Consider the following 13,845-nt stretch of genomic DNA (forward strand, 5'->3'; position numbering starts at 1 on the left):
CCTGCGAAATACTTTGATGAGCTAATCGCGTTTTATATTCCGTATCGAAGTCGGTCTGGCAGCTTGCGCGAATTTAAACCTCTTTTTTTTTACCTCTTCCGTATCATTTGTGCAAGCGTGTTGAGCGGTAGTCGAGACCAGGCATTGTCAGTTTACGAGGCTCATCCACAGCACAACAGCCAACGATGACGGACACGGCGAATAACTCCTCCTCTGGTGTCATCAACTTCGGCGCAGGCCCAGGAAAACTTCCGCGAAAGGTACCATTTATTCAATTCTTGCGAACAGAGGGTCGTGATATTGTTTGGGTTTAGAGAGATTTGCAAGACTCTTTTTCGCCTCTTCGGAATAGTTATTCGGTACCGACGGAAGAGCGAATTTTAACGGTGGACTATGTGTAATTTAGAATATAATATTTATTACCAAAGACAATTTTGTTTTGCTCGGTGAATCTGTACGTACAATTGTACTAATACGATGCGAATTTTCAATCAATTGGGATTGCCGCTGACGTTGATTTACCGTCTGAAAATGTGATTGCCTAACGGGCTTGTTGCGACATTCGGAAGATAAGTATACGTATATGTATGTATGAAAGTCATATTCACGTAATTCATACGCATAGAGTATTACAGTTTATGTTTGTTTTTATTTGTCGTAAATAATCCATGATGGTATCAGTGCTCGGATATTTACTTCTCAATCTACAATCTGTTGGATCATGAAGAAAAATGAAATAAGAAAACAAAACTTACGTAGGCGGTCAGCAAGCTAAGCGATAGTAATAAGTAATAAATAATTATACATTATACGTACGTATGTTATATGCATCAAGAGAAACTCGATATGCAAGCTGTGCGTAGCGAGCTGGTCAGAGTTTGAAATAGTATTGTAATTCATCTGAGTGGAACAATCAAAGCACAATTCCCAATAGAATAAACGATCACGTTTTTTCTTATTTTCCAGTTTTTTGTCTGGCATATTTTGAACACCAATGCGACGTGTGCCTTTATTTACTTTTTCAATGCAATGAAGAAATAATCATAACATCATATCAACTTCAAGCTCAACTTTCAATTTTTGGGTTCCAGCTTTTTACCTTGAGTTTTCGATTATGTGTATAACTAAATCAAGCTGGGTCAATGTTTGATGCAAATAAGTGAAACCAGTTCTTTGAATAGCTGACGTTATGTTTTATTCAAATCTTGTGTTGAACAGTATTACATGATTATATAAGTCAAAGGCTGTATGATTAAAATTCATGCAACAGAAAATAACCTGATACCATCCAGCGTTGCCAACAATTTATATCAGTGGCATTAAACTTAGTTGCCATTACTGCCGAGGAATGGTAGAAATAATCATGTAAGTCTCTATGAATCTGCATTTCTTTATAGGTACTGAAAGACGTGCAAGACGAACTCCTTAGCTATGCCAACACTAAAATCAGCGTTCTCGAGCTCAGCCATAGGTCAGGTGATTTCAAGAAAATCATTGAAGACGCTCAAGCAAGCGTACGGGATCTCTTGTAAGTAGCAAAAAAATTCTTTGATATGAGAATTGGAATTGTTTGCCATTTGCACTTTTTTGGAGAAGTTTCAATTTTCCTGATAGATTTATGAAATAAATAAATTTAAATAAATACTAATATCACTATACATACAAAGATTTTATTCACTTATGGCCGCTGCTATTATTTAAGTATAAATTTTCAAACGCACAACGTGAGTTCCTCTAATGGACTTAACTGGTTAGTTAACATTTTCAATTCAACCTTGTTAACTGCCAATTGAAAGTCGTAGCTTTTCTCCAAGTCTGCAGTTAGCGTCATTCGCGGTGCATTATTTTATTGTAAAAACACATTTAATAATATTGTTGATGTACATCAGCGTATAATGCAGACGTAATGTGTAAATATGGTTTTTCGAAATCGAACAACACAACTGTAATTGCGAAACAAGATGAAAATAGCTGGAATATAAATATCGTAGAATAACATATTTGTACAGAAGCTGCGCTATCTGCCTCAAGTTTAACGCAACTCCAACTTTCCACAACAAAAATTTTTATTTCTCAAATATTTTAATTCACCTTTAATTCGGTTATTGACAAACAAGCTTATTTTTTAACATTCGTACACAGATAAGCAGCTGTATACACTGCTCAATTGTTTGTTCAGTCATTGAAATTTACGAACAAAACTCGTTGACTCATCTTATTTGATTTCATTATCATAGATGTAAAAAACAAACTTTTAGTTAGTAAAACTTATCGCGTAGATATCATTTATATCACCAGCTGCAATCAGAAGTCACATTAAGTACCAGCCAAAACTGGATTCGTTGATCACGCAAGGCTTAAATACTTTATCTATATCAACATGGCTTTTATTGAGACACTCACATTATTCATGATTTGGTAAATTAATGATAAAACATCTGAATTAGAGATACCAAATGAGAGTTGATGGTACGACATAACGAATTTCAGACAAGAAGTGATGGAAGTTTGAAAACTTTCCTGAATAACGCTTGCACATTTTGCATCAAAATTACAGTAATGCTTGCAAAGTATTTTTATTAAAATTAAAATGAATTATTTGCCAAAAGCAAGCAATCCTTGCTACGCTATTGAATAACATAACAATTATTTGTTGCGGAAAAATTATTCACAAGAATTCGGGAAGAAAACAAGAATTATAGCAAGTGGAATAGATTTTTTACATACTTGGTTATCTCGGTTATGAGGATAATAGTCAGAGCTACATTTCACCAGTTTCAAAATTTTTTTTTAAATTTCATTATTCACATTTCCTGTCTAGCCTGTAGTCAATATCAATAAGGTTATCAGTTATTAGATAAATAGTGCAACCAAAATTCATATGGTCTTGTTGAAAAGATAATTCGCTTTTTAAGTTGTGTGGCAATTAGCCAACACATTCATTAATGGAGATAAATTGGATGAAATTTACAGCGAGAATTACCTTTCTTTGATAATCTTTGATTTGATTACAACTTTTGTGAAGTGATAACTCGCGTTTCTATTTATGTGGCAGTCACCTGATACTTTCATGAATGAAATTAGATTATGCCAAATTTACAAGCATGAATTACCTTTGCCTGATAATCTTTGAGTTTATTAAAAATGACTCCTCTAAACCAATGTTGAACTCGGTCATCACAAAATCATCAATGCAGGAGATAAACTGATAACTGTCAACTCAATTGCTGAAACATTGCATGAATACACAGATTTTTGTTGGAACTTTTGATAATATCTTATTGATAATGCACAATTGATTTTACATGAATGGAACTTATTTTCACAGAAAAATTCCGGATAACTACAAGGTCTTATTTCTTCAAGGAGGTGGAACTGGTATGTTCGCAGCTGTGCCTTTGAATCTACTAAACGAAGCGGGAACAGCTGACTATATTGTTACTGGTAAATTATCTGTGTTTCAAAACTGATTGCGAGGTGCAAAAAAACATTCTGAAGACGAGCACCAGGATAATATATATCCTACAACCTTAATTTCAGGTTCGTGGTCTGCTAAGGCAGCCAAAGAAGCAGCAAAATATGCTAAAGTGAACTTGGTACTTCCCAAGGTCAACAAGTACACAGATATCCCCGATCCATCAACTTGGAATTTGAATCCAAAAGCTTCTTACGTTTATTACTGTGCCAACGAAACGGTTCATGGTAATAAAAAATTTTATGGACTTTACTTTTCTCCATCAAATTTCAGGCACTTACAAACTTCATATAGATAATTCTTTATTCCTGTTATCCAGGCATCGAGTTTAACTACGTCCCTGAAGTTGGGGATGTTCCTTTGGTAGCTGATATGTCCTCAAATATGTTGTCCCGTCCGATTGACATTTCAAAGGTGAAAAAAAATAGGGAATTCAAATGAACTAATGCTACGAAAATTGCTGAAAACTTTTCCATAGCGTTAACATTATTAGTATATTAAGTTAAATTCAATCTTCTCATTAAAGTTTGCAGTCATATTTGCTGGTGCTCAGAAGAACATCGGACCAGCAGGTGTTACTCTTGTCATAGTCCGCGATGACGTGCTTGGACATCCTAAATCAATCTGCCCATCAGTATTGGACTTCTCTATCATGGCAACGGATAATTCTGTCCATAATACACCACCAACATTCCAGTTAGTATTCATAGTGTAAACAAGCGATCGCATCTCCTTGCAGTTCAATAAAGAAAGGGTGATGAGATCCCGATGTATTATAATTTCATTTCTTTTGTCATGTGTTGAAAAATATTTCTCCGACAACTGTGAGTCAGAATCTAGGTCATAAATTCCGAGTATTTATTACAGAATATACGTTGTGGGTCGAGTTTTCGACTGGATTAAGGAAAACGGTGGAGTCGAAGGCATGGAGAAACTGGCGATAGCAAAGAGCAAAGCTATATATGATGTGATCGATAACTCAAATGGATTTTATCACTGCCCGATAAGACGTGATGCTCGTAGCCGAATGAATATTCCATTTAGAATTGGTGGCGATGACGAAGACTTGGAAAATACTTTCTTAACTGGGGCTTCAGCTCGTGGAATGCTTCAGCTCAAGGGTCACAGGTTAGTCTTCATCGGACAAAATTGAGAAAAACTAAGCAACAGGGAACGTCTACTGAGAATTAACGAACTGCGTTACAATTTGTTTATCGCAGATCCGTTGGTGGTATACGTGCCTCATTGTACAACGCAGTGACTATGGAAGATGTCCAAGCATTAATAACCTACATGAATTATTTTTACCGTCTACATCGCAAACAGAAAGACTAAAAAAAAGGATTAGGTATGATCTCACGATTACATAAATTCATTCGCAAAATATATTATTTTATGTTATAAATTATATCTGTGATTTTTTGGAAGTTTTTCATAACGAAAATTAAACTTACGAAATGTAAATAATCTCTTCGCTTGTGAAAGTTTTCTTGTGATATAGTTTATATTTCCAATTCAGTGCAATTTTGCAAACGAATTCTATAAACTACAGTCTCTATCTTCACTATACCAGTTTAATATTAATCGTTAAATTAGGTGGCTAGATTTTCTAGTGCTGCATAACAGTTTCAGAGCTTCTATAATTTCTTTGTCAGATTGTGGAAGGTTAGCAGTATCTTTAAACTCAGGTCGCTTTAAAATCTGACTGCGAAGACGCTCGATAGTAATAGCCTGAGGTATTTTTAAAACTCGCAACCAATCAGCCTGCATATAATCAACCAAGAGCTGGAAGCAAAATTGGTTACAACATTAAGTTCTGTAATACTAAGAAAAGAACACCCAATGACAAAGTCAAAAAACGCGTATATACCTGGTCAAATGGTTTACTTCCAATATGAAACATCATGTGTAAGAGAGGCTTTGGTGCTGGCGGTTTTCCAGGTGAATTTGGAATATACTTTGGAGCCTCAGTCATTGTCGACGTTTCTTCAATTCCCAAACAATTTAATATCCAATCAGAGCCATGGACCACGTATTCATGTATCACCTGCAAATTGTGATATTAATCATGATACTTTACCTTTGTTGAAATTTTACCTTTATGGCAAGCCGGCCTTCAGAAGTGAGTAATAGCTCATCGGCGTAAGCTTGGGCCACAACATATGGCATACCTTCAGGATCTATCCCAGGCCATCTTAGATCATCAGATTCTAGCCTGGAGATGAAAGAGAGAATAATGTTGTACCAAAATGATCAGTTGACTGAGGGTTAACGCAACAAAAAAAAAAAAAATGAAAGTACCAGTGTTATGATTTGATAATTCAACAGCTTGATGCTGATATCGAACAGATGTGAGTTAATTTTACCTCTCGTTGATTGAACTGAGAAGTGAACTTATTTGCAGTGTATGTTTATCATCTTCATCGATGCTGCAGATAGCTTCACCTAAAGCAATCGCCAAGGAAACAGTATCATTACGATCAAGACCAGCAACCAACTGAGGTTCGTTCGACGAAGTAGATGCCGTAGAATTAGTACTGGGGTCAGCTCTCACTTTTGAGAAATTAGTGTACAGAGCAGCGCACATGATTTGGAGAAGGACTGAACCACCTATGGGGTGGCAGTTCGCAGGAATATTATTGTTTATCCTCGAAGCTGTACGCAGTAAGCCTGCCGGTGTGCAAATGTACAATTCGCTGAAGCAGGCGAGGGCCAGTGACATTGTTTGGTAAATACTAGCTCCTGTCTATCAAGTGTAATAGTGTATGGTTTAGGTAACGATGAGGCACTTCAGATGGGTAAATCATGCATAGCACACTTACCTTGATTGCGTCCAGCAGAGTTGTGACAATGGGTACCATGATGGGATACAGAGGTGTAATAAGAGCGTGTAGCCATGGCGGTCTGATTTGATTCCAAACCTTGAATGTCCCGAGAAATTACTGATTAACTGTGAGCAGCATACTATCGGTCAATTCTTTACAAACATTACCTGATGTCTGTCTAAGCAGTTGGACCAGTCAGAATCTTGTAGCAGTGCTGGAATAATGACAATCATTGCATCCATGTCTGCAATTATTGAGATATAGGTAAGGCTGTAAGCCCACAAAGCTGGACTACAAGCAGGGCGAGAGCAGGTTTGTCCTGAGCACAAAAAACCTCCGCAACCCTCCTGTTCTTTTGCATCAACTTTGCTCTTTTCTTTTCTGGTAAAACTGTCATCAGATTTATAGCCATTGCTCTGTTTCACAAATTCTTGAAATAGAAGCGCTGATATTTTATGTTCCCGCATCAGTAAGATCTGCAAAACAGAGGTCTCGCTTTTGTCAAAGTCATACTGTAGAGTGCAGTAACGATGTATGGAATCACAGGCTTTAGTGTTACCTTCATCAACTGACCCCAATCAGGCTGCGGTTGTGCTCTGAGTATTTTTATCTCAAGCGCTATCGAAGGGCCATCAGCTAGTTGTTTTAAATTATCAATATTTTCCGATGAAGGTGGCAGTAGATGTGGGCTACTCATGATGAGCCATGGGGCAGGCCCTCGACGTGGCAACAATATGTTCAAGTTTTCTAAACCATTGCGAAGAACCTGGATCAGCATAAGGATTTTGAAATTCGTTAGGTTCAGGAATAGTTTTGCAATGTGTTTCTAATTTATACCTGATATAGTATGTTTAATGGCGTTCCTCTTAGTAACAGAGAAACTAGCAATTCTCCGCACTTTGCATGTATATCTCTTGAAATGATTGACAATCTGGTCACATTGAACCCGACCATTTCATTTGCATTGACAAATGTGGCTAGCGACAAGTTTGCCGTGCAACACAAAACGTTGAAAACATCTGCCCAAAATTGTTGACAGCGAGCAAGACTGGGACGACCCTAAATAGCGTAATTGGATGTTCTTGTCTACTTGAATGGAAGATAGAGTTATAATTTAAGAGAAATTTTTATTATTACGTGAACAAAGCGGACGGTAAGGATAGTCAGGGACTCGTCCAACATTCCTGAAAAAACGCGCTGCGCCATTTTTGGAGGAACTGTGTTCCACAAGTCTTCTTTTGTGCCTAAAATAATGGATATGCTGAAAGTCATCACAAGGACTCTGGCGTTCTGCTGAGTATTATGTGTACCTTGCATATACAGCCACCACATTTGAATCACATAAGAACAGCGTTCTTTTTCAAAGAATGGCTGATTGGATTGCCAGTCGAGGGAATTGGCTTCGGTTAAAATATACAATGAAATCAGTCGGCAATGTAGATCGAGTAGTCTCTCAGCCAGTGCTTCGGCCATTTCTTGATATGATTTGAACCATTTGTGTAGTTTGCTGCTACAAATTAAAGAAAATAGATCCAATAACTCAAGACGGTTTCGATTAATTTACTCTGAAATATTTTCGTGTTAAGTTAATTTTACCATGCCTGTGCTGAAACCACTGTTTTTACTTTTTTGTTGTAATTCCATAAACAATTTCGTACTAGAGCTGCGGCCCCCAACGTAGCCGTTAGGACAGTTAAATCAGCATGATCTAAAGCTTCCTGAGTCAAGGTGTGCAGGTGTTCTGCAATGTATAGAAAAAATTGTTGCTTCGTCGAAAACCAGATGAATAAATTATGCGGGAGTCACCTAAAAGTTGTTCCGATGTGTCAACTATCATGGCAACAAACTCGGACGGCTCTGAATGCTTGACTACTTCCGTGCAATCAGCTGCTTCCGTGTGTTCTTTAGATGTAAAACTGAGTCCAGATGACTCTTTAAATGTTGTAGTAAATTCTGCTTCCCACCATGCGACAATCTTAGTTGACGCAAAGGAAGCGTGTCTTGGAAAGTCCAGTTTTCCACCACTTATCCCTACGCATATAGGTTCACTCAACACCATCTGCTTTTCCTGACACACAATTTTTTAATTACTTCCTGAAAGGGTCTGGTCAATAATTCTTAATCATTGAATACATCAAGTAATCCTTCTACTTTCTGATACTGACAACGATATAAGGTCAAAATTATTCCTGTTTATTACCTGATAGTATTTCATGTCTCTTTGGAGCAATATTCGAACTCTATCTACTAAATTTCCATCTTCCATAATCTCCATCTGCAATACAATAGTCGAGGTATTGGAATCAGATAATTGTATTGTTTGAAAATTTTAGGTCAGTGAGAGTTGACGTGCAGTGAATTTAAAAGTGTAGACATGGAAATTGTTACTCTGAAAATGCGTGCAGTGAAAAAAAGAACTATCAACTTGTGTTATACTCTTTTACTCGCTCATCTTTTTGTAAATTTACATGAAAACAAATTAACATATGTGTGGAAAAGTAATTTAAAAGTATACAGCCAGGCAACGTACGTTTATTGCAATATAAATATCGATTTGAACGATGTGTATACAAATAAGATTCACACTGAAAATTGCTATTTCCCAGAAGTGCAAGGATGAAGATTAGTCAGGAATAGAACTGGGTAAGCCTTTATCAGAATATTGTTCTTTCCCGCTATAAGAACATCGGTCGAATGATGCCTGGTTTCTTATAATTGCTGGTATTTCCTTGTTTAGGAGATCGTGCAAGGTTTTTCCGTCGTGCTTATACACCCATTTTCCATCAACGAAATCATATCGTTTCGGTCCAGACTTCGGAGAGGATAGCCAAATCTGTTTATTGGGAGTTTGGCGATTTATGACATAGGTCCCGTCCTTCTTTCCAAATTTCACAGTCAGCACACCGTCCTGAAAAATTTGAACTTACTTAAACAATCGAATAAAAATGCCTGCTCACTTGGAGCTAAAAATATCAAGAGACGGAACTCACTCCGTATGAAACGTCGGCATCTTCCAAATGACCCGCCTTTTCTATCAGTTCATCGAAGTACTCCGTAAGCGATTCCAATGTGTCGCTGCTTATCTTATCAAACTGCACAGAATTGAGTTCCCTATAATAGTTACGATTCTAAGGCCCCAACGGTACATATTGTAGACATAAATTGTTAATTAGTGTTGCGAAGAGGGGTACCATAAGATTTAATCGAACGTCGATTGGCTGTCTCGATAAATTATATGTGGTAAATAAAGTATGATGCCTAGATTTAACTTATTAGAATTAAAGAAGTGTTGTAATATTTTTGGAAAAAAAATTGTAGGTTCAACTTACAATTCAGGTTCGTACGTTGGAGGTGTTTGCGAGGAATAATGAGCGTTAGTGGATATCAGTCCCAAAGTCTTGTATCGAAGACTAGAATATCTTCCAACACTTTGTTTCACATAACCTTCAAATGAGTGAAAACTCTTTTGAAAATTTGAAACCTCTCTTGCACATGTACGATGCGTAATATTTGATGCAGTCTTGATTAGTGTCTTGTGAATTGGTTTGCTTCTCACTATTCGCGATATCATTGTAAATTTGACCTGATTTTCGTTTTATTGATCAAACAAGTCTTTCGGACGTTGCGTCGTCTGTAAATTCAAGTCATAATAAGTGATAATCATAATATCGTTCACGGATTATGCGATCTCTGTTTTATCTACAGACGGTAACTAAAATGGTAACACTGCATCCAGGATTAAAGAACTGCCGAATTCATCAACGATTTGATTTGAATTTCGTGAATGGCATCATTATGTAAAAACGGATACGAGGGCTCTTCCCCAATCGGGGTACCTGACTTTGTGACATTTACAACTCAACGCTGAAAAACGTTAATATATATTCGAAGAGTAAGCACAATTACTTTGTGAGATTATGCATGTTATAGCTATCGTTGTCCCATACAGCCATTTTTCGATAGGTTCCAAATTGAATATTGTGCAGAATATAAGATAAGAAAGATATAAATGATTTTTCCCAGTGTGATTCGATTGAATTCCCCAACTAATATCATTTATAGTTAAAAATCCTGGAATAACGGTTCCACCGCAATTTGTAGTTTCGTTTATCAATTCATTATGTCAAAGTCGGATATATAGCCTCATCCGTGTTCTTTAACGTTACACTATGGCGGCAAAAAACATGTCCATTATTCTTTCAGAGCATTCGACCGGTGGTCCGATTGTATGGATAATATAACGCGGATATACGGCTATTGTAAACCAGGAGGTATAATCGAGCGAAAACCGCTGTGCTGTTGTTACGGTAAAAATTTAATCCCTATACATTTTTAAAGACGAAGGTTCCGGAGATTTTCTGCCGAATACCGTTAACATCGATATTTCACAATTTCGTTTACTCAGTTCATCAATAACAATCTGAAAATTGAAATCACGCAATTACGCTTTCGCTGAATCGCAAATTTCTGCAATAGTATCTTTTTCTTCCATTTTTCACACATTCGTCTGACAAAAAATCTCGTAATATCTCACCCACGCATCTGCGTTATATACGTACTAAATAATTTTTCACCCCACTCGCGATATGTGATCTTGCATGTATAACTTTATACGCATAAAGGATCAGAGTTTTCGACGCGTGATGCATTATCGCACAATTTTGCGAAATTCTACTGGCATACATAACAAACCCATCGGTTCTTTGTAGGCGAACTTGAATCCATTGTGTGAAAATCTGTGGCAATTATGCTGAAATTCTCACACCCTGACGGTAAATTCTGACTTTGTGCTTTCCGTCCCTCGCTCGAACTTTGACCCGAAATTAGCGAGATCAGTTATTATTCAACTAGGCACCGTGCAAGTTCTTGCACGGCTCTGAATTTCAAGTACCATCTATACCAACACATCGTTATTATCAAAGCTCATACGTGCACGCATATGCGGGGGAAAATTTTGACGATTTTCTTTGTCCGGTATGGTAAATGTATAAACGTAACGCAAGCATCGAGTAAATGATTGATTTTAGAGACCAGCGCGTTATTCGGTGGGACACAGTTCGCAATTATGTCTGGCTTATCAACATAATATCTGCGCAGCTTATATATTGCCGAAATGAGTTCGCAAATACTTTCATTCCATCAACTGATCGGCGTGTCACGTTTCATTCCGCGGGTGAATTAATATTTCCATCACTTTTTTGTTCCTTGCACGTTTCTGACAACCCATGTGGCGTTTAATTGATGTTCCGCATCGTTACGCAAAAGTGTAAACATCTGTCCTTTCGTATCGACTAAATAATTATAAATCAGGATTCGGCCATTTTAGCATGGGTATGGGATGAAAGGGTGATTTTTTCAAACACGCACGCGAGAGCAAGAAATCGATCGAAAGACGGCAAACTCTCATAATTTGCATACATCCTGTCGATCTGCGTTCAGTGCAAGTCAACATTTCACTTTCATCTTCGTGTTCAGATCATTGTTAGGCGTCAGGAATAGTTAGTCGGTAATATTGCCGCAGTAATTAAACTGCGATTGAAATGTAATTATCAATTTTCAGAAATAATAAGCTAATCACCCCTCTCTCTCTCTCAACGCAAAAGCTGAATTGTGCGTTACGATCGTCCCGGTCATCTCGTTTAACGTATCAACAATATGTGTCAGTACGGATATGTCGTAACAATATAATGCGAATATACCCTTTTCAAATGCCGATCCTGAAACCTCCGCAAAATTGGCTTATATAAAACCATCCCTTGCGCGCCTTTACTTTTATCCCCCCCCCCCCCCCCCTTCATTCAACCCTCGTCGACGTTCGCGACGATTTAATGATATAATAACAAAGGCAATACCATGAAAAAGTATTCCGTTTGTATAATCTTCGAATGAAAATACAAGTAGCTGTGATTGAGAATGTATAATATTATATACCTCGTCTTCAATTATCCGCGTGGCTGATGGAATACATTAGCAATTAGTCGATCCTCCGCTTCGCAAGCAAAAGAGAATTACAAGTGTCTGTTATACCGATAAATTTTCATACGTTTGTTAATTCACAACGAGCGGAACAGGATTCCTCGGGTTTTCCGAGGCTGAAATATCTGCACAGTTACGAAACATATTAATACGTCGTCCTGCAGATAAACGATAAGGAATTAGAGAAAACACTAGGTATAGAGACCTGCAGCAACAGCGGACACGGTGATAATGTTGTCGGTTCAGTTTCACCTAATCCTTTAATATATGGCTTAAGCTATTCGTTAAACACTCGAACAGGGTGACTGATACGCCCGGTTGATCGCTGATTAGTGTTAATCTGATTTTTTCTTCGTACAAGGCTCGTGCGGATAATCCGTCGTAGTTCCTGCTTGCACGTCCAGCTCTCGACGCTTCGCGGCATGTGTGCAAAACTTTACAACGCATGGAGTTATATGTACCCGCAAAATCCCGTATACTGATCAATTCTCCTCCACACGGTGCAATTTAACGTATGTTTTTATATCTGCGAGGGCGTGCCGAGCACAATTTATGCAGAATCCATAACTCCGATCCCTCGTCCCTTGCTCGTAAGTAATAATCGCTGAGAGGAAAAAAAGTCCCCATCACGTACATGAGTAGAACAAAAAATTGTTGTTAAAAATTGCCGTTGTGGAAATTGTAAAATAGTATTTTTGTCCGTTTGTTTTGAAATTTAGCACCAGTCAGTGTTAAATTGACGTCATATTGTATCCTATAAAAAAGTCTCTATACCGATATTTTTTTCATAGTGTAGCGACGATTTTGTCGTTCGAAATTAAAAAAGGAGTGAAATTTTCTTCAAATTTATTCCAGTTTTTCAATTTTTTTTTTTTTTCTTTTTCCCTCTTTTATTAACGTATAATGGCGTTGCAGTTGATTTGTCGGCATCAGTATCGTAGTATTAGTTCTGTGAGAATTGATCAGAAGAGATTGAGTGCTGTGATCACAATTCAACAACGAGACGGTAAACAGTTCGATACATAGAAAACGAACCGCGCTGCCTAGAAGATATTGACTTAAGAAAGTGCAGGGAAAATGTTTGCCAAAGGAAAGATCAGACTTTGCAAATCAGCGATAATATCCTTTTGCTGCAATCGAGTATCACTGGTGGAAAAAAATTTAACCGAACATAATGTCCCAGTGGATCCAGTTTATATTTGCATCATTTGTCACATTTCTGTTATTGAATTTAATACTTTTTTTTCACTTATTGTTAGTCATACAACAAAAAATGGTTAAATGAACCCAAAAATTTTAGTGCACCTATTGGGATATTTTTTTTTTTCGATCTCTGTATGGGGCGAAATATCCACGAATAGGCGATGAACAAACAGCCGTGGCACGATTATCGATTCAACCTTCGTTCCGATCCGTCGAATTTACGTCAGAATTTGATAAACGAATGCAGATATCGTCAAAGGTGTGTCCGTGTTTCGATTGCTATTTGACAACGTGACCGATATTTTTTTTTAATCATTTTTAATTATACTCGTCGAGCGGATCAACAGCATTTCACAACTTAAGGAA

General features: G+C 37.4%; 3 protein-coding genes across 12 annotated transcripts in view; 1 reads left to right on the forward strand and 2 right to left on the reverse strand.

Moving 5' to 3' along the window:
* LOC124185596 (probable phosphoserine aminotransferase) lies at window positions 1–6,626 on the forward strand. Of its 4 annotated transcripts, XR_006871419.1 has the most exons (10): window positions 1–260; window positions 1,398–1,528; window positions 3,329–3,444; window positions 3,541–3,702; window positions 3,795–3,889; window positions 4,002–4,171; window positions 4,343–4,603; window positions 4,696–4,823; window positions 5,585–5,826; window positions 5,911–6,626. XR_006871419.1 is itself a non-coding variant. In XM_046576508.1 (9 exons), the coding sequence occupies exons 1-8, from the start codon at window positions 186–188 to the stop codon at window positions 4,808–4,810; spliced, it is 1,125 nt and encodes a 374-aa protein (XP_046432464.1). In that variant the 5' UTR covers window positions 1–185; the 3' UTR covers window positions 4,811–4,823; window positions 5,585–6,626. The 4 variants fall into 4 exon arrangements, 3 of the variants coding, with proteins under 3 accessions (XP_046432464.1, XP_046432454.1, XP_046432444.1); XM_046576508.1 differs by having other exon boundaries at window positions 5,585–6,626; XM_046576498.1 differs by lacking the exons at window positions 5,585–5,826; window positions 5,911–6,626 and adding an exon at window positions 5,131–5,269.
* Window positions 4,791–13,845, reverse strand: part of LOC124185487 — a 16,513-nt gene continuing 7,458 nt past the window's right edge. The window contains exons 1-14 of one of the 7 annotated variants that reach the window (XM_046576352.1): window positions 8,831–8,966; window positions 8,501–8,575; window positions 8,107–8,368; window positions 7,897–8,041; window positions 7,611–7,807; window positions 7,438–7,544; window positions 7,138–7,359; window positions 6,860–7,066; window positions 6,468–6,776; window positions 6,298–6,396; window positions 5,842–6,221; window positions 5,573–5,690; window positions 5,346–5,522; window positions 4,791–5,260 (exon numbers count right to left, since the gene is read on the reverse strand). In XM_046576352.1, coding sequence (XP_046432308.1) covers window positions 5,063–5,260; window positions 5,346–5,522; window positions 5,573–5,690; window positions 5,842–6,221; window positions 6,298–6,396; window positions 6,468–6,776; window positions 6,860–7,066; window positions 7,138–7,359; window positions 7,438–7,544; window positions 7,611–7,807; window positions 7,897–8,041; window positions 8,107–8,368; window positions 8,501–8,575 — 2,496 coding nt within the window. In that variant the 5' untranslated portion in view covers window positions 8,831–8,966 and the 3' untranslated portion in view covers window positions 4,791–5,062. Of the gene's footprint in view, window positions 5,261–5,345; window positions 5,523–5,572; window positions 5,691–5,776; window positions 6,222–6,297; window positions 6,397–6,467; window positions 6,777–6,859; window positions 7,067–7,137; window positions 7,360–7,437; window positions 7,811–7,896; window positions 8,042–8,106; window positions 8,369–8,500; window positions 8,576–8,830; window positions 8,967–13,845 lie in introns of those variants that run through there. The other 6 variants (XM_046576343.1, XM_046576340.1, XM_046576323.1 and 3 more) reach the window with 6 other exon arrangements.
* On the reverse strand, window positions 8,819–9,957 carry LOC124185630 (frataxin homolog, mitochondrial). The gene is made up of 3 exons (XM_046576557.1): window positions 9,630–9,957; window positions 9,291–9,411; window positions 8,819–9,208 (listed from the first exon to the last, which is right to left on the reverse strand). Exons 1-3 carry the CDS (start codon window positions 9,869–9,871, stop codon window positions 8,924–8,926), a joined length of 648 nt encoding a protein of 215 aa, XP_046432513.1. The 5' UTR covers window positions 9,872–9,957; the 3' UTR covers window positions 8,819–8,923.

Source organism: Neodiprion fabricii, chromosome 1 (assembly GCF_021155785.1).
Source record: "Neodiprion fabricii isolate iyNeoFabr1 chromosome 1, iyNeoFabr1.1, whole genome shotgun sequence".
NCBI classification, from domain to species: domain Eukaryota; kingdom Metazoa; phylum Arthropoda; class Insecta; order Hymenoptera; family Diprionidae; genus Neodiprion; species Neodiprion fabricii.

Coding starts and splice junctions, on each gene's coding strand:
- LOC124185596 (XM_046576508.1), top strand. CDS start 186: ATGACGGACACGGCGAATAACTCCTCCTCTGGTGTCATCAACTTCGGC. Junction 4,172..4,342: donor AATACACCACCAACATTCCA/GTTAGTATTCAT, acceptor TATTTATTACAG/AATATACGTTGTGGGTCGAG. Junction 4,604..4,695: donor CTTCAGCTCAAGGGTCACAG/GTTAGTCTTCAT, acceptor TGTTTATCGCAG/ATCCGTTGGTGGTATACGTG.
- LOC124185630 (XM_046576557.1), bottom strand. CDS start 9,871: ATGATATCGCGAATAGTGAGAAGCAAACCAATTCACAAGACACTAATC. Junction 9,412..9,629: donor CCAACGTACGAACCTGAATT/GTAAGTTGAACC, acceptor TAACTATTATAG/GGAACTCAATTCTGTGCAGT. Junction 9,209..9,290: donor ATGCCGACGTTTCATACGGA/GTGAGTTCCGTC, acceptor CAAATTTTTCAG/GACGGTGTGCTGACTGTGAA.